The sequence below is a fragment of the Elephas maximus genome, chromosome 3 (assembly GCF_024166365.1).
Source record: "Elephas maximus indicus isolate mEleMax1 chromosome 3, mEleMax1 primary haplotype, whole genome shotgun sequence".
NCBI lineage: Eukaryota > Metazoa > Chordata > Mammalia > Proboscidea > Elephantidae > Elephas > Elephas maximus.
The window spans coordinates 187,832,457-187,850,517 of NC_064821.1; the positions used below are offsets into that span (position 1 = coordinate 187,832,457).

Consider the following 18,061-nt stretch of genomic DNA (forward strand, 5'->3'; position numbering starts at 1 on the left):
CTTAACATTTGAGTGATTCAGTAGAAAGCCATTAAGACTTTTCCCTTTTCTATCTATATTTCATTCCCTTGATCCTGGCTCATGACTTTGAATGCAATTAATAAGCTGATGAGTTTCAAGTTTATGTTAGCATGAACCTTTTTCTGAACTCAGGACTAGTATATTTAATTTCACACTTAACAACTTTACTTGGATGTCTGATAGGTATCTCAAACTTAGCATGTCCAAAAGCTTACTCCTGATGTTTTCCACCAGACCAGCCTTCCTATGGTCTTCTCCATCTCTGTTAATGGCAACTCCATCCTTACAGTCCTTCAGGCCAAACCTTACTTATTTTTTATTGCGGTATGTACAAGTATATGTATACATACACGTATATGTATATACGTTTGTCATTACAACATTTTTACATGTACAATTCAGTGACATTAATTATGTTCATCACATTTTATAACCATCACCACTCTCTGTTTCCAATTTTTTTGTTACCTTTAATAGAAACTTAGTGCTCCCTAGGCAATGACTCCCACTCTTCCACTCTCCCACGCTGGTAAACACCAATAAGCTTTGGCCTCTAGGCATTTTCCAATTCTACGTATTTCATATAAGTGGGATCATACAATACTTGTCCTGTTGTGACTGACTTATTTCACTCAGCATAATGTTTGCAAGGCTCATCCATGTGGTAGCATGTATCAGGACTTCATTTCACTTTATGTTGAATAACATTCCCTTGTAACTGTATACCACAAGTTGCTTATCCATTTATCCGTTGATGGAGATTTGGGTTGTTTCTACCTGTTTGTTAGGCCAAAAACTTTTGAGTCATTGTTTACTCCCCACTGATCTAATCCATTAGTAAGTCTTATTGCTTCTATTGTCAGAACATGCATCTATAATCTGACCACTTTTTCTCCCTCTACTGCTACCACCCTGGTTCCAAGCCATCACTAAATGACCGCAGTTTCCTCTTAGAGTTCTACTGCTTCTACCCTTGAGAGAGAGATCCTTGTAAAATGAGGTCAGGTGGTATCAGTGCTCTGTACAATACTCTCTAGTGGCTTCTCATCTCACTCACCATAAAAGCCAAAGTCCCTACATGATTTCTACCCACTGTGCACACCCCACCCACTCATCTGACTTCATCTCTTCCAACTCTTTCCTTTGTTCACACGCCCCCAGCTACATTGGCCTCTTTGCTGTTTCCAGATTCCTGACTCAGGGACTTTGCTCCTGTGGTTTCTTTGTCCTCTCCTCATTCCCATGCTTACCTCCTCATCTTCTTCAGGCTCTTGCTGTGAGGTTTTCCCTGACCACCCCACTTAAAATAGGCAGCATCCCCCTTCTCCAGCAACCCATAAAAACTTTCTTGCCATATTTTCTACATACTATTTGCTAATATCTAACATGTTTCATCGTCCCCGGGTGGCACAGGTGGTTTGCCCTCAACTACTAACCTAAAGGTTGGCTGTTTGAATCCACCCAGCGGCACTGCAGAAGAAAGTCCTGATAATCTGCTTCCCTAAAGATTACAGCTAAGAAAACCCTATGGAACAGTTCTATTCTGTAACACATGGGGTCACCGTGAGTTGGAATCAATTTGGCAACAGATTTGGTGTTGGTTTTTTATTTAGCATGCTTCACAATTCAAGTATTTTTTGTTTTGCTTATTGTCTGCCTCCCATACTGAAATGAAAGCTTTAGGAAGTAGGGATTTTTGCCTATTTTGATCAGTGCTGTGGCCCGGTGGCTACAACAATGCTTGGTGCACAGGAAGCTTTTAATAAACAGTAGTTGAATGAAAAACCCATCAATAATTCGAAAGGTGGAAAGGGCATTTCCAGCTGAGAGAATGCAATGCACCAAAGCATACAGGTGACTAAAGGCAAATGCAGGAAATCTGGGACCTGGCCTTGACCTGCCACTGACTCGCTGTGTGACCAGTGCGATTCCTTCCTAGCTCTGGGCCTCTGTGCCATCATTTGTAAAGCCTCGCACGCCCCGCAGCACTAGCATTCTCAGACTTGATTCTGAGCTGGGCAGGGCAGTGGTTGTGGGGTGACTGGGCCAGAAGAGGCTCTTGAGAGAAGTGCTGTAGGGGAGGACGAGGGGGAAAAGGGTGAGGCCTAACCTGAGCAAGCAAGTACTTGTCTGTGAGAGGAAACTCTGAGCTTGCCTTTCTCTCATAGCACTCTGACCTCCCTCTCCTCTTCCTGCCCACCCCTCAACCCAAGAAGGCATTCTAGTAAAACCTGAGTGGCAGGAAAATAACACTTAGCCATTTCAGCAGTTTCCAGCTTGCCTGTCTCTGGTTTGCAGCTCTCCAACCTTCTTCTTGTGGCAGCTCTGGGCTCTTCCACGGGAAACAGCAGGACTCCAGTATCTATCTGCATTCCATGGTCACCTCTGCCTTCATTGGTGGAGTCATTGATCTGGGAGCAGACAAACCCGAGTTTGATCCCCGTGCTACCCATGGGGCCACTGGCACTGGGAAAGGAAAGACTAATCTAGTCAACAGCCCTACTTGAATGAACGGGCCCTACTTTTATGAATGCTAGTGAGGCAAGCTATGGAACTATTCTGAGTCTCAGTTTCTTGTCTGTAAAGGAGCCCTGGTGGTGCAACAGCTGAATAGGTGATTGCTAACCTAAAGGTTGGTGGTTTCAACCCACCCAGCAGCTTTGCAGGAGAAAGACCTGGCGATCTGCTTCCCTAAAGCCAAGAAAACCCTACAAGGAGACTCTGTCAGGTGGGGTCACTATGAGTTGAAATTAACTCCCTGGCACTTAACAACAATAACAAAGTGGGATTTAGAATATCTTTAGAATGGATCTTTTGAGGATTAAATGAAAGAATGATGAGGAATTGTCTGGTAAACAGCAGGCTTTCAAAAAGGTTTATTTCCTTTGCATTCTCCCCACATTCACACCTGCATCCATGCAGGACCTAGTTAGTAGAGAGTTCACTTGGCATGGCATTAAACTGTACCCTTCTCTGTTTCTGTAGCTGTCTCTCCACCAGGCTGGGAGTTCCCTGAGAGCACGAACATGGTCCATCCCCAAGACTAGACCTTCCTGAGGTCAGGGGTTGTATCTCCTCTCAAACTGGGAGGGTAGGCTGAGGCCCTCCCCAGTCTGCCCGTCCAGTGGGGCCCCAGGAGGCTGCACTTTCCTGCTTTGGTAGGAGGTAGTAGGGGGGTTGGGAGGGCCATGCACATTGTTTCAGATGAGGATAGGCAATATTTTATGCCAGACCACACCATCTAGATGTCTGGAGACAGCTTCCTAATAACTAGATCACAGAGAACAGATGAGGTTAGAAAGGAGTCAGGGCTGGTTCAGAGGATGCTGACAGGGACTCAAGTGAGATAGGGAAATGGGGACAACAGACTGCTCTTGGTACAAGTGTCTCTTCCAGGACAGGATATTTTGTCCAGGTCATACTCACCCCCTACACACACCACACACACACCACAGAGAGAGAGAGAGAGAGAGAGAGACACTCCACACACATCTGAGTGGCCTCAGCAAACACTTTCAAAAGTAATACGAATGGCAATTATGCCTCTCAGGACAGCTGATGCAGAATCAGGTGTCCCCGCCACTCCCTAATTAGCAGCCAAGGAAGAGCGTGCCAGTGACAAAGCAGGAGCCCAGCCAAGTCCCAGGGACATCTTTGCTCCCGTTCACTTCTCTGACCACTGAGGGCCCTTCTAGGGGAGGCTGCATGTCTGGGCTGGGTATTCCTGCCCACTTCTGTCCTGCCACCACCTCATCTCTCCCTCCTAAGGTGTCCCTCCCTCCATTCCCTATACCCATTGGACCTGCCTTTCCCCACTCTCTCCTGCCTGCCCCCTGCTAAGCTATGCCCCTTCCGCCCTGAGTCATTTCCTTCCAGACATGAGGTCTTACATTATCCCATATGGCTTTTCATGAACAATTCCCCTATCTCTTGTTGGCAGAGCTATCTCTGACTGAATGTGCTGTGGCTCTGCATACACGTCTCAGTCTGTTATGTGGATTATTTTTTGCGTACACCGGCTGGTGGAGGGTGACTGAATATCTCCTTTTCCCCACCACTGAGAGCCTTTCACACCTTTGGTCATTTTGCTAGCCCCTAGACCCCTCTAGAAATGCAAGCCTATTTTAATTCCCCAGTGAGCCTGCCTCAGGGGATCTCAATCAGTCCATGCAAGGGACTTACTACAGCAGGCAAGACACAGAGCTCCTGTGCTGAGCTGAAGCCTCACCTGAGGCCCCACAGCAGGCAGAGCAGAAGGAGAGACACGTGGGAAGCCAGGCAACCTGGCTGACCCCACTCCAGTCCACACTGTGTGCCTTTGGGACATCAGGTTTTTCATCAGTAAAATGAGTAGGTTAAGTGGATGATTTCTGAATCTCTTGCATCCTTAAAACTCCCTATTTAGGAAGGCGATGTGCTGTGTTCCATCAGAAAACACTTGTTATCCCTCCCAAGAATAAGACAGCCAGCTAACTGAGTGTCATCTATGTTTTAAGAGTATAAAGTATCTCACCAAATTCTCACAGAAATCTAAGTGGGTATTTCTATCCCCAGTGGTTCCAGTGTGGCAAAAATGGTTAAGCCCTTGGTTGCTAACCAAAAGGTTGCTGGTTGAAACCCATTCAGAGGCACCTCAGAAGAAAGGCCTGGTGATCTGCTTCCAAAAGGTTGCAGCCATGAAGACCCTACAGAGCACAGTTCCACTCTACACACATGGGGTCACCATGAGTCAGAATCAACTTGACAGCATTACATACAAAGAAACTCAGAATCGTAAAGTGAGTTGTCCAGAAAGTCAGAGGTGCAGCTGGGATTCAAACCCAGGTCTGACTCCAAATCCAGTGCTCATCCTGGAACAGTATTACTCCTCCAGGTTGTATTAGGCTGAAGTCAATTAAACACCAGAATCAGCCAGGAAGCAGAGATCTCTGTCCCTATGCTCACTGAAGGCCATTCCAAGAGCATTTTGGCTGAATCAGAACAAGAGAAGACTGGCCCTTCCTCAGGGAAATCCAGAACTGATTACATTGGGGTAAATAATAGACTCATGGAGTTGGAAGACGTCTTTGAGGGGATAAAGTGTAGACTGTCAGACAGCCATTGGATGCTTGAGCACCTGGGCGGGCAGCCTGGTGTGAAAGACAGCCCCCTGATCTGGAAGTCAGAACTCCTGGGTTTCGGTCCAGCTTTTTCACAGACTCACTCTGGGCCCTTGGAAAACTCATATCCTTTCTCCAGACTTTAATCCCTGTATATAAGAAGAGGAATGAGCCACAATGGAAGGAACTGGACTGTGTTTATAAGCTCCTATGCACCTGGTACTGGCCACCAGAGAGGAGCAAAGAGTTAAGCACTCTGATACTAACTGAAAGGTTGGTGGTTTGAGTCCACCCAGTGTTGTCTCAGAAGAAAGGCTTGGTAATCTACTTCTGAAAGGTCACAGATTGAAAACCCTATGGAGCACAGTTCTACTCTGAAGTACATGGCATCTCCATGAGTCGAAATCAAGTGTACGGCAACTGTTGTGTATTTTGTTTTTGTTTTTTTAATGCACCAGACACAATGCATGACATTTCCCATGCATTCCCAAAGGATCCCTCCAGCTCAGACATTCTTCTGATGTAGGGGAAGCAATTGTAAAGAACGTGATGTCTCACAAAGTGATTCCAAAGGGCAGGACATGCCCTCCAGCTGGAGGAGTGTACTGAACATCTCCTTTCCCCACTACGGAGAGTCTTTAATAACTTTAATCCTTGTGCTGCTACAAGAGTTGAACTTGGTCCCTCCACAGCTATCAGATCCAAGAGCAAGGGCCGGCATTAGAGCTGAAAGTGAGAACCAGCAATCCAACAAGCCAGGGAGAGGAAGTCAGAGGAAGATGTCAGAAGCAAATAGGACAAATCAAACCGATCAACCCAGAACTCAAAGAGGAAGACTCAGCCCCATTGGCCCTTCCTTCTGTCATCTCCCTTCCATGCCTCTTTCTCCTGGAGCAGAAGATGGGCACAAACAGTGATTGAGGAGCAGAAGTCTGGTTCTGAAGGCAATGGAGGAGGAGCCATGAGGACTCGAGTATGTGGGGAAGGGACCAATGCAGGTTGCAGGCTAAGGGCCTTGGGGGTCAGGAAAATGAATGAGGTGGCCATGCGGAGGGTAAGGAGGTTAACAGCCTCAGAGTGTGGGGGAGTTGCCATGCCAGGAAGCAGACTAGGCATGGTTACACAAGATGGGAGCGTGAAATCTCCTGGACCAAGTCACCTTTCCAGGACCATCTGCTGTCACCCATCCTGGCATCTCGCTTAGAGTCATCCTCAGCATCCCTCCCCCAGGGCAGTAAATTGACATGACCCATCCCTCCTCCTCTCATAACTAAGCAACAGTTCAAATGGGTTACCTCACAATGGAGAGGAAGAGAAACCAGCCAGGTGCTGGCTCAGTTAGAGAAATAGCCAGGGCTCCTTGGGCTGAAACAGAGCCAGGGTCAGGCCTCTGCATGTCTCATGGGATGTGAACTCACCTTCCTTACACTGGGAGGGGGCTGGACAGCTACACAGACTCATCCTGTGGAAATTGGGCCTGTGAGGTCACTCTCACAGGAACTAAGAGAACCTTCCCATACACTTGCATACCTGTCTCCCAAATGGGGCAACCCAAAAAGTGCAGGGCATGGGGCCTCTGAGCCCCCAGAGGACTGGGGCTTCTCCAGGCTCTCCCCTGCACACTCCCTCAGCTGTGCCCTCCACCCTTTTCCCCCCGCACCCTAGCTTTACCCAGTGGTCAGAGGCTCACACGCTTCTTACCTCAAAAGCTCTCATTAAGTGGTGAATCAGAGGGCGGGAGGCAGATCTGGCAGATACTGAGCCCTGCAAACCCATAGGACCGGTGTGGCTTCCTGGTCTGCTGCCCTGAGACTGACTGTCAGGGGCTAGGGGAGAGGCAGGTTCCAGTCCTGTGAGGTCAGCAATGGGGAGCAAGGGCATGGTTAGGGCCCATGGGGGATTCTTGGATAGTTCTCCATGGGGAGGGGAGGTGGAGAGGAGTGCAGAGAGCTTTTTTTTTTGTACCTCAGAAAATGGCAAGTCTATGGGGGGAGTCAGTGTGAAGTCCCCAGATGAACTGAGAGAACAGAGGAGAGCATAGTATCCCAGAGGCCAAGGGTGCCCTATCAAGCCCTCCATGCGTCCGTTGTGGACTCATAGCGACCCTATAGGACAGAGTAGAACTGCCCCATAGAGTTTCCAAGGAGTGCCTGGTGGATTTGAACTGCGGACCTCTTGGTTAGCAGCTGTAGGTCTTAACCACTACATCACCAGAGTTTCCGCAGTATATATTGTTGTTGTTGTTGTTGTGAGGTGCCGTCGAGTCAGTCCCAACTCATAGCGACCCTATGCACAACAGAACAAAACACTGCCTGGTCCTGTGCCATCCTTACAATTGTTTTTATGCTTGAGCTCATTGTTGCAGCCACTGTGTCAATCCGCCTTGTTGAGGGTCTTCCTCTTTTCCGCTGACCCTGTACTCTGCCAAGCGTGATGTCCTTCTCCGGGGACTCATCCCTCCTGACAACATGTCCAAAGTATGTAAGATGCAGTCTCACCATCCATGCCTCTAAGGAGCATTCTGGCTGCACTTCTTCCAAGACAGGTTTGTTTGTTCTTTTGGCAGTCCATGGTATATTCAATATTCTTCACCAACACCACAATTCAAAGGTGTCAACTCTTCTTCACTCTTCCTTATTCATTGTCCAGCTTTCACATGCATATGATGCGATTGAAAATACCATGGCTTGGGACAGGCTCACCTTAGTCTTCAGGGTGACATCTTTGCTCTTCAACACTTTGAAGAGGTCCTTTGCAGCAGATTTGCCCAATGCAATACATCTTTTGATTTCTTGACAGCTGCTTCCATGGCTGTTGATTGTGGATCCAAGTAAAATGAAATCCTTGACAACTTCAATCTTTTCTCCGTTTATCCTGATGTTGCTCATTGGTCCAGTTGTGAGGATTTTTGTTTTCTTTATGTTGAGGTGTAATCCATACTGAAGACTATGGTCTTTGATCTTCATGAGCAAGTGCTTCAAGTCCTCTTCACTTTCAGCAAGCAAGGTTGTGTCATCTGCATAACACAGGTTGTTAATGAGTCTTCCTCCAATCCTGATGCCCCATTCTTCTTCATATAGTCCAGCTTCTGGGATTATTTGTTCAGCATACAGATTAAATAGGTATGGTGAAAGAATACAACCCTGACGCACACTTTTCCTGACTTTAAACCAATCAGTATCCCCTTGTTCTGTCTGAACAACTGCCTCTTGATCCATGTAAAGGTTCCTCATGAGCACAATTACGTGTTCTGGAATTCCCATTCTTCTCAGTGTTTTCCATAGTTTGTTATGATCCACACAGTCGAATGCCTTTGCATAGTCAATAAAACACAGGTAAACATCCTTCTGGTATTCTCTGCTTTCATCCATCTGACATCAGCAATGATATCCCTGGTTCCATGTCCTCTTCTGAAACCAGCCTGAATTTCTGGCGTTCCCTGTCAATATACTGTCGCAGCCGTTTTTGGATGATCTTCAGCAAAATTTTGCTAGCGTGTGATGGTAATGATATTGTTCTATAATTTCCACATTCGGTTGGATCATCTTTCTTGGGAATAGGCATAAATATGGATTTCTTCCAGTCAGTTGGCCAGGAAGCTGTCTTCCATATTTCTTGGCATAGACGAGTGAGCACCTCCAGCACTGCACAGATGCGGCAGTATATATACACATATATAAATGCAGTGATTATATATATATATACTTTTCATTGGGCAAATCTACTGCAAAAGACCTCTTTAAAGTGTTAAAAAAGCAAATGTGTCAGTTTGAAGACTAAGGTCTGCCTGACCCAAGCCATGGTATTTTCAATTGCCTCATGCACATGCAAAAACTGGACAATAAATAAGGTAGACAGAAGAAGAATCAATGCCTTTGGATTATGGTGTTGGCAAAGAATATTGAATATATATGGACTGCCAATAGAATGGACAAATCTGTCTTGGTGGAATTACAGCCAGAATGCTCCTTAGAAGTAAGGATGGGGAGACTTCACCTCATGTGTGTTGGACATGTTAGGAGAGACCAGTCCCTGGAGAAGCTTACCATGCTTGGTAAAGTAGAGGCTCAGCAAAAAAGAGGAAGATCTTCAAGGAGATGGATTGACACTGTGGGTGCAAGAATGGGCTTAAACAGCAATGACTGCAAGGATGGCATAGGACTGGGCAGCATTTCATTTTGTTGTGCACAGGGTCTGTATGTGTTGGAACCTACTCAACAGCACCTAACATATATATCTATATATACACACACACTCACATATATATGTATATATTTATGGAGCCCCAGTGATGCAGTGGTTAAGCACTTTGCTGCTAATAGAAAGGTCAGTGATTTGAACTCACCAGCTGTTCTGAGGGAGAAAGATGCGGCAGCCTGCTTCCATAAAGATTTACACCCTTGGAAACCCTCTGCGGCCATTCTACTATATCCTATAGGGTCTCTATGAGTCAGAATTGACTTGATGGCAATGGGTGTATGCATATATATATATATATATATATGCATGTCTGTTTCCTTGCCTGGACTGGTCCATGCTTTGGGGCTTTCACAAGCATGCATTCTTGTAAACTTCTATAACTATAAAAAGTTAGGTGTGGAGGATGGGCAGCCCCTTGTACACAGCAGGAGACCCCAAGAAGCCCCCTACTTGACCCAACATGGCACAAAGAAAGACACCCTCAGGACAGAGTTTATTTCCACACAGAATGGAGTTACAGATGTATTCCAGAGGCTTATGGGCTTGTGACCAAGGGAACCCTCTCACAACTCCCTTCTTAACATAAAAAGTCAATTTTCCCTTCTTTTTACAACATACGCAGGCCTGGACCTCTCAGAAAGGTGCCGAACATTCCACTCCATGTGCTTGAAAATAAATCCTCCAGCCTAATAATGAGGATAATCCCATTTTACAGGTGAAGACATTGAGATTCAGAGGAGAAGTCTGACTTGGTCACGAAAACATAGTAAGAGAGGGCAGGTCCCCGAGATGCCTCCCTCGCCTCCCCTGTGTCAGGGTCAGCTGAACATCACGGGCAGCTGAGCTCCCAGAACCCTGTGGCAAGCTACATGCCCCTGTGGAAAAGGGCCCTGAGGGGGTTCTGCTTAGGGTGCCTGTGATGAGTCAGAGAGGGGCTGGAGGAAGCCGAACAACTTGAGTGGTGAAACCAGTCCATCCCCTTCAATCTGGGGAGGAGGCCAGGCTGGAATAATATAAAGCATGCCGTGGCCCCTGCTTGGCTCAGCATTCCACTAGAAGCTTCTCACTCGGTCCTTGCCGTGAGCCTGGTAAGTATCAGTGGGCAGAACCAGGGTTGGGACTGGTGGCCTCTAGCTGGCCAGAATGTGGCTGGGGGTGAACCAGCCCAGGTGGGTATGGGAATCACTCTCTGGCTGGATTTACCTGGACTGCCTTTCCTTCCAGGAGGCCTCAGGTCCCTGTGCTGAGGGAAATATGCCCTCACGTGGAAAATGCAGAACAGAGAAAAAATCTCTCTCCTCCCATCTTTTCTTGGGATCATATTTTGGGATTTGTACGTATGAGGAGGGAGTTAAGTGCCTGGGTATTAATCAAAAGATTGGAGGATCAAGTCCACACGGGGGTACCTCAAAAGAAAGGCTTGGTGATCAGCACCTGAAATCCCTGTGTAGCAGTTCTACTCTGACCAACATGTAGCCACCAGGAGTTAGAAGTGACTTGAGCAATTTTTTTTTTTTTTTTTTTTAATGTGTGAGAGAAGTAACATGGGGAGAGTGGAATAGGAGCCACTTTCCTTTCTAAAACTGTGACTTGCAGTGAATGCGATTTTTGCCTTCTTTATGGGGGTGGGGGGCTTCAGAGAAACACTTGGATGTGCTGCAGAAAAAGGGAGTCTTTCTCTCTGGAGAAACCCAGGCACGACAGAGGAGGAAAACCCAACTTAGAAGCACAGGACTTGAAAGAGCCAGCTCCCAGCCCTCAGCAACCTTCCAGCCCCCACCCCACCCCACCCAGGCACTGGGACAGCAGCTAAAGCTCAGGAGGTCAGGAGAGAAAGAACCTCTGGAGCTGAACTAGACCAGCCTGCTAATGTTACAGGAAGGCTAAGTGACTTGCCCAGAAACGCACAGCAATTTAGTGGAAGAAGTAAGACTAGACTATGTCATGTGACTCTAGTCCAGGACTCTTACCACCAGCTCTCTGATCCTCTCCACCACAAGCTACAGATTTTCCAGGATTAGAGTCCCCCAGGAGGCTTTTCTTTTCCTAAGACCTTACCTTGTGTTGTGGAGGTTAAAGATAAGGGCAGAGGTGAGAGTCAGAAACAAAAGCAGAAGGTGAAATGGTACCGAGCGCATCCCTGTGGAACTGTTTGCAGGCAGACCTTTTGTTGGCTCTTGCTTGGGACAAGGAGGTTTCCATGAGGGCTCTTCCCTGCCTCTCCCTACTCCCACCCTGAGCTCTCTGCTGCTTCCGGGGAATAAGAGCCTGGGTAGGGTCCCCAAGAGAAGCACAAGGATGCTCAGAAATCAGACGCTGATGCAGATTTCCAGGGGTCTTTGTCTACTTCCTTTGCTTTCAGTCTACCCCTCTGACCCCTCCTGTTTTCCAGGTTGACCTAAAGCAGCCTCCAAGATGTCCCAGCAGCACACACTGCCAGTGACCCTCCCCGCTGTGCTCAGTCAGCAGCCCCTCAAGACCGTTTCTCCTCCACTTGATACCCAGCAAGAACAAGTGAAGCAGCCAACCCCACTGCCTGCCCCATGCCAGAAGGTGCCCTCTGAGCTCCCAGTGGAGGTCCCCTGGGAGCAGGGGGAGAAATATACAGCTCCTGTGAAGGAAGTGCCTGAGCAAGAGCAGGGGCAACAGCAGCACCAGGAACACCAGCAACAAGAGCCACAGGAGCAGATACAGCACCAGGTCCAGCAGCTGCAACAGCTGCAGGAGCAGGTACAGGATCAGGAACAGCAGCAGCAAGAGCCACAGCAACAGGAACAGCACCAGGAACAGCAGCAGCAGGAGCCACAGGAACAGATACAGCACCAGGTCCAGCAGCTGCAACAGCTACAGGAGCAGGTACAGGATCAAGAACAGCAGCAGCAAGAGACACAGCAACAGGAACAGCACCAGGAACAGCAGCAGCAAGAGCCACAGCAACAGGAACAGCACCAGGAACAGCAGCAGCAAGAGCCACAGGAACAGATACAGCACCAGGTACAGCAGCTGCAACAGGAACAGCACCAGGAACAGCAGCAGCAGGAGCCACAGGAACAGATACAGCACCAGGAACAGCAGCAGCAAGAGCCACAGGAGCAGATACAGCACCAGGAACACCAGCAACAAGAGCCACAGGAGCAGATACAGCACCAGGAACACCAGCAACAAGAGCCACAGGAGCAGATACAGCACCAGGTCCAGCAGCTGCAACAGCTGCAGGAGCAGGCACAAGATCAGGAACAGCAGCAGCAAGAGACACAGCAACAGGAACAGCACCAGGAACAGCAGCAGCAGGAGCCACAGGAACAGATACAGCACCAGGAACAGCAGCAGCAACAGCCACAGCACCAGGAACAGCAGCAGCAAGAGCCACAGGAGCAGATACAGCACCAGGAACACCAGCAACAAGAGCCACAGGAGCAGATACAGCACCAGGTACAGCAGCTGCAACAGCTGCAGGAGCAGGCACAAGATCAGGAACAGCAGCAGCAAGAGACACAGCAACAGGAGCAGCACCAGGAACAGCAGCAGCAGGAGCCACAGGAGCAGATACAGCACCAGGTACAGCAGCAGCAACAGCCACAGGAGCAGGTACAGGATCAGGAACAGCAGCAGCAGCAAGAGCCACAGGAGCAGGAACAGCATCAAGAACAGCAGCAGCAGCAGCCACAGGAGCCACAGGTGCAGGTACCGTATCAGGAACAGAAACAGGAACAGCAGGACCAGGAACAGCATCAGGAACATCAGGAATCAGAAAACCTAGAGCAGCAGCTTGAACTGGAGAATGCACAAAGGGAGCAGCAGCTGGAGGAGCAACTGGAACAGGAGAAGAAGCTCTTGGGCCACCAAATGGATCGAGAGCTAGAAAAGAGAGATGAGCAATTGGGAAAGAAAGAAGAGCAGCTGCTGGAGCACCTGGAGCATCAAGAGATGCAACCAGAGCTGTCAGTTCAGCAGGAGGAGCAGCCTGTGCTCATCCCAGCTCCTGACCAGGTCCAAGAGACCCAGCCAGTCCAGCTGCCTAAGGGAGAAGTCTTGTTCCCTACGGAGCACCATCAGCAGAAGCAGGAGGTTCAGTGCCCCTCCAAACACAAGTAGCTACCCCCATTGTCTCAAAGGCCCTCAGGCCATCCCACACAAGTGAAGAGAGAGCCCCCACTCCACTTACCTCAGCTTCCCAGCATGGGCAGCCTGCCTCATCTGTGAACTTGTCTGACCCTGTCACTCTGCATGCCTCCTTGTCTCTTTGATGGGGGTGAGGGGAAGGGGGAGTTATTGTCCAGCTCCCACCCCCAGTGAGCCCAATCCCAACCTCAGGTGAACAGAGCCTCTGCCTGAGGAACCGTTACTACTGTAACTCTGACTTCAGCCTAGTATTATGGCTGAATCTGTGAGTGTGTACAATGATACATAATAAATCCTGCAATTCCTGAGATCGTGTGTTCTCTTTGCTTCTTCTCCTCTGTATAAAAAGCTATGTGTGGGTTCCTGGTTGCAACTGACTCTTTTGGTCAGTTCTCAAAGGAAGAAAGATGTTCCAGCCCCTCTTTGGTTCTGCTTTCAAAACTACTCCAAACATTCAACAGCATCTGACAAAAAACAAGCCCAAAACCAAACCAAAACAAACAACTTCACTCATGCAATGCCTGCAAGCAATACCTGCCAGTCATGGAGAGAAGATACATTATTCTGGTTGGAGGCAGAGGGTTTATCCACCTCAGTTGAACACTGCCTCACACTGCACACAAATAGCCCAATCTTAGCCCACAGCCAAGCTCAGCCCTACACTCTCTATCCCCTGTCTCAATTCCTCACATGAGAAGGGCTACAGACTTGGAAGGCACCAGAGAGGTTTGAGGATTCTCATCTAAGTCCTAGGGACTTCTCCAGACCCTTCTGTCTGGATTTTCTCTGCGTAGGATGTTCTCATGGTCACCAAGAGTCTTAAGGACTATCTACTTGGCTGAGGAAGACCTTAGAAAAGCTACAGAATCAAAATGGGAAGAAAGGGGGGGGGGGAGACACTCCCTAGAACTGGCCTCTGACTGGAAAAGTGACAGAATCACTAAAGGAAGTAACGGTGTGCCAGCTGGAATTGTGGAGCCCAAGAACAGTGAATAGGCCAGAGAAATACAGATCTAAGGCCATGCAGCCATTATCCTCCTCCTTCACCTTAGCTCCCTGGGATTTCCATACCCTTTTGCCATCAATAACATCAGGACTTGGGGGCTCTCACCTTCCTGGGACAAGCCCTTCCTTTAACTCTTCAAGCTTTACCTTGAACTATTTAACCACATCATCTCAAGTAGTCTGTCTGGAGAATGCCTGAAGCAGAGGATATGTTAGGGACGTCACTACTGAGTGTCCATAGGCATGCAATCTCAGTAGATCTGAATGGCGCCCAGCATCCCTCACACCCCACCCAACCCCCTGTGACACTCACCATGTGTTTCCTCCTTAGGCATTCTCTTGGGTAATGACACCACCAAGTGTGCATTCAACTAAGCGAGAGACACCATCATCATTCCTCATTTCTCCTTCTCTTTTCCCCACCCCTCACCAATGACCAAGTCCTCCCTGTCCCTACCAACACCTCCCAAGCTCAGACTGAGATAATTTCTCACCTGAACTATTGCAATAGCTCCCAAGCTGGTCTCCCTTCCTATCTCTCTACACCCTGCAATCCACCTGCCACACAAATGACAGGATGTTCTGCTAAAAAATTCCAGTCTAACCACATCACTCCTTGGCTGAACATGTGTCAGAGGTTCTCATTACTTAGATCATGAGAAAGCAGACTCAAGTTCTCTTCGCAGTAGAGGAGTTACGCCGAGGTCTGTGTAGGACTGTGCAGGGAGATGAGAGACAAGAGGAGAAGGAATGAGAAACACCCAGAGTGTGGGCAAATGGGTCTTTAGAAAAGCTATAGAATCAACATGGGGCAAAGTGGGGGGAGGAGACACTCCTTGGGGCTGGCCTCTGACTGGAAAAGTGACAGAGTCACTAAAGGAAGTAAAGATGTCTGTTTACTATTAGTTTTTCTTAAATAACCCAGTCCAGTGCCATCGAGATAGATCTTATTTTTTAGAACAGTTTCAGATTTACAGAAAAATGGAGAAAATAGTACAGAGTTCCTATATCCTCTGAACCCAGTTTCCCTTGTTACAAACATCTTCCATTAGTACAATCATTCCTTACAATTAACAAACCAATATTTATGCGCTATTATTAACTAAAGTTCATTATTTATTCAGATTTCCTTAGTTTTTACCTAATGTCCTTTTCCACTCTCAGGATCCCATCCAGGATCCCACATTACATGCAGTCACGTCTCCTTCGGCTCCTCCTAGCTGTGACAGTTTCTCAGACTTTCCTTATTTTTGACCACCTTGACAGCTCTGAGGAATACTGGTCTATTATTTTGTAAGATGTTCTTCAGCTTGGGTTTGTCTGATGTTTCTTCTCATGATTAGATGGCAGTTGTGGTTTTTTGGGAGGAGGATCCCAGAGGTAAAGTGCCATTTCATCACATAATGTCAAGGGTACGTGCTATCAACATGATTTATCACCGTTGATGTTAACCTTGATCACCTGGCTAAGGTACTGTGTTTCAGGTTTCTCCACTCTAAAGTTACCCGCCTCATCTTCTATATGTATTTTTTGGAAGGAAGTCACTAAGCACAACAGCCCATAATTAAGGAGTGAGGAATTAATCTCCCCAGCATTGATGGTAGTGTACCTACGTTAATTATTTGGGATTCTTCCGTGCAAATTTGTCTCTTCTCCCCATTTATTTATTTGTTCAACCATTTATTTATGTCAGTGTGGGCTCATGAATATTTATGTTAATCCAATAGTAATTTATTTATTTTGTTGCTCAAATTGTTCTAGCTGTGGCCATCAGGAGCTCTTTCGGTTGTTTCCTGTGTCCTTTGACACATCCCAACAACATGGGTTTTTTTGTTTTGTGTCATTTTGTGTTCTGTTTTTATTTGTTTGCTTTGTTGCTGTTTAGTTTGGTTTGTTTTTGAACACGTTCTTATTTCTGGCTTTACGAGATACTCGAGGCTCATCTTGTGTATTTCCCGCTCCAGCTCTGTTGTCGGTAGGTAACCTGGAGTCGGTTCTAACTCTTAATGACCCTATGTACAACAAAACGAAAGCTGCCCGGCCCAGAGCCATCTTCACAATCATTGCCATGTTTAAGCCTACTGTTGCAGTCGCTATGTCAGTCCATCTCCTGGAATGTCTTCTTTTTTGCTGACCCTCTACCTTATTTTTATGGAAATAATGCTTCCCTTCTACATTGTTACCTCCCCAGTGTGGTATTTTTGTAAAAGCCTCTTGCCAATTTTTTTTTTTTTTTTTTTACATGTTTACCAAGCATGATGTCTTTCTCCAGGGACTGATCCCTCCTGATAACACGTCCAAAGCACCTAAGACATAATTTCACCATTCTCGCTTCTAAGAAGTATTTTGGCTGTACTTCTTCCAAGACAGGTTTGTTCATTCTTCTGGCAGTCCATGGTATAGTCAATACTCTTCACCAACACCACAATTCAAAGGCATCAATTCCTCTTTGGTCTTCTTATTCATTGTCCAGCTTTCACATGCACATGAGGGCATTGAAAATACTGTGGCTTGGGTCAGGCACATCTTAGTCCTTAAAATGACGTTTTTGCTTTTTTAACACTTTAAAGAGGTCATTTGTAGCAGATTTGCCTAATGCAATATGTCATCTGATTTTTTTGACTGCTGCTTTCATGGGTGTTGATTGTGGATCCCAGTAAAATGAAATCCTTGGCAACTTCAGTCTTTTCTCTGTTTATCATGATAAATGGACCCAGTCCTAGGATCAGCAATTTTTCAAGGAGCACTGGTTCCTTTTATTGGAGAATGGCATTAGAAACCAAGATCTGGGAATTAAGTATGGTGGTTGCTACTGAAATATCATTTCTTTTAGAGGTATCTCCTCAGCTGACAGAGGAAGGAAATATAAGTGTGTAACTTACATATATAGACATATCTAGAAATATTTCTATATCTAATGATCTGTAGCTATATTAAGCCAAACATGAATTCATACTCGTATCTCCAATTCTGATCTATTATCACATGGATCCTTATAGCCTCCCCTCACTTTCTTATCTGCAAATTTGTCTGTAAATTTCCACAATGTGAAACCTGACTCTCACCGTTCACCATCCATTTTCTTAATTGTTCATTCTCAGAATATATGTATAGCCATATCAGAATTGTTGAATATCCCCCATACCTTTGGGGGCCTTATCAACTAAAATACAATGCTTATGAGCAGTTCATTTGCCTTTAGTCTTATACACTCTACTCACTTCTAAAGTTACCTAGGTCAGCACCATTCCTCCTCCTCCTCCTTCAATGAGGTAGCTTCATGCGTTTGTAATACAGTTACATTCTCCTGCCACAGTCTGCATTCCTTCTGGAATCCCCCAACTTCATAATTTTTTTTAATTTGCATACAATAAGGTTCACTCTTTGTTCTTTCTGTATGGTTCCACTGGTTTTCACAAATGCATAACGTTACATATCCACCATTACGGTATCATGAAGAATCATACAATGTTACATGGTATATACAGGATCATTATAGTTATGTTGCCTTAAAAATTTCCTCTGCTTTACCTATTTAACCTTCCCCTGCTTCCCTGAACCTCCAATACCCACTGATCTTTTTACTATCTCCATAGTTTTGCCTTTCCAGAATG

General features: G+C 46.7%; 1 protein-coding gene across 1 annotated transcript in view; it reads left to right on the forward strand.

Annotated features, from left to right (window-relative positions):
• The first annotated feature begins 11,735 nt into the window (after nt 1-11,735).
• Nucleotides 11,736-18,061, forward strand: part of IVL (involucrin) — a 32,672-nt gene continuing 26,346 nt past the window's right edge. The window contains exons 1-4 of the mRNA XM_049875646.1: nt 11,736-12,020; nt 12,057-12,146; nt 12,183-13,411; nt 15,612-15,740. Coding sequence (XP_049731603.1) covers nt 11,736-12,020; nt 12,057-12,146; nt 12,183-13,411; nt 15,612-15,740 — 1,733 coding nt within the window. The remainder of the gene's footprint in view (nt 12,021-12,056; nt 12,147-12,182; nt 13,412-15,611; nt 15,741-18,061) is intronic.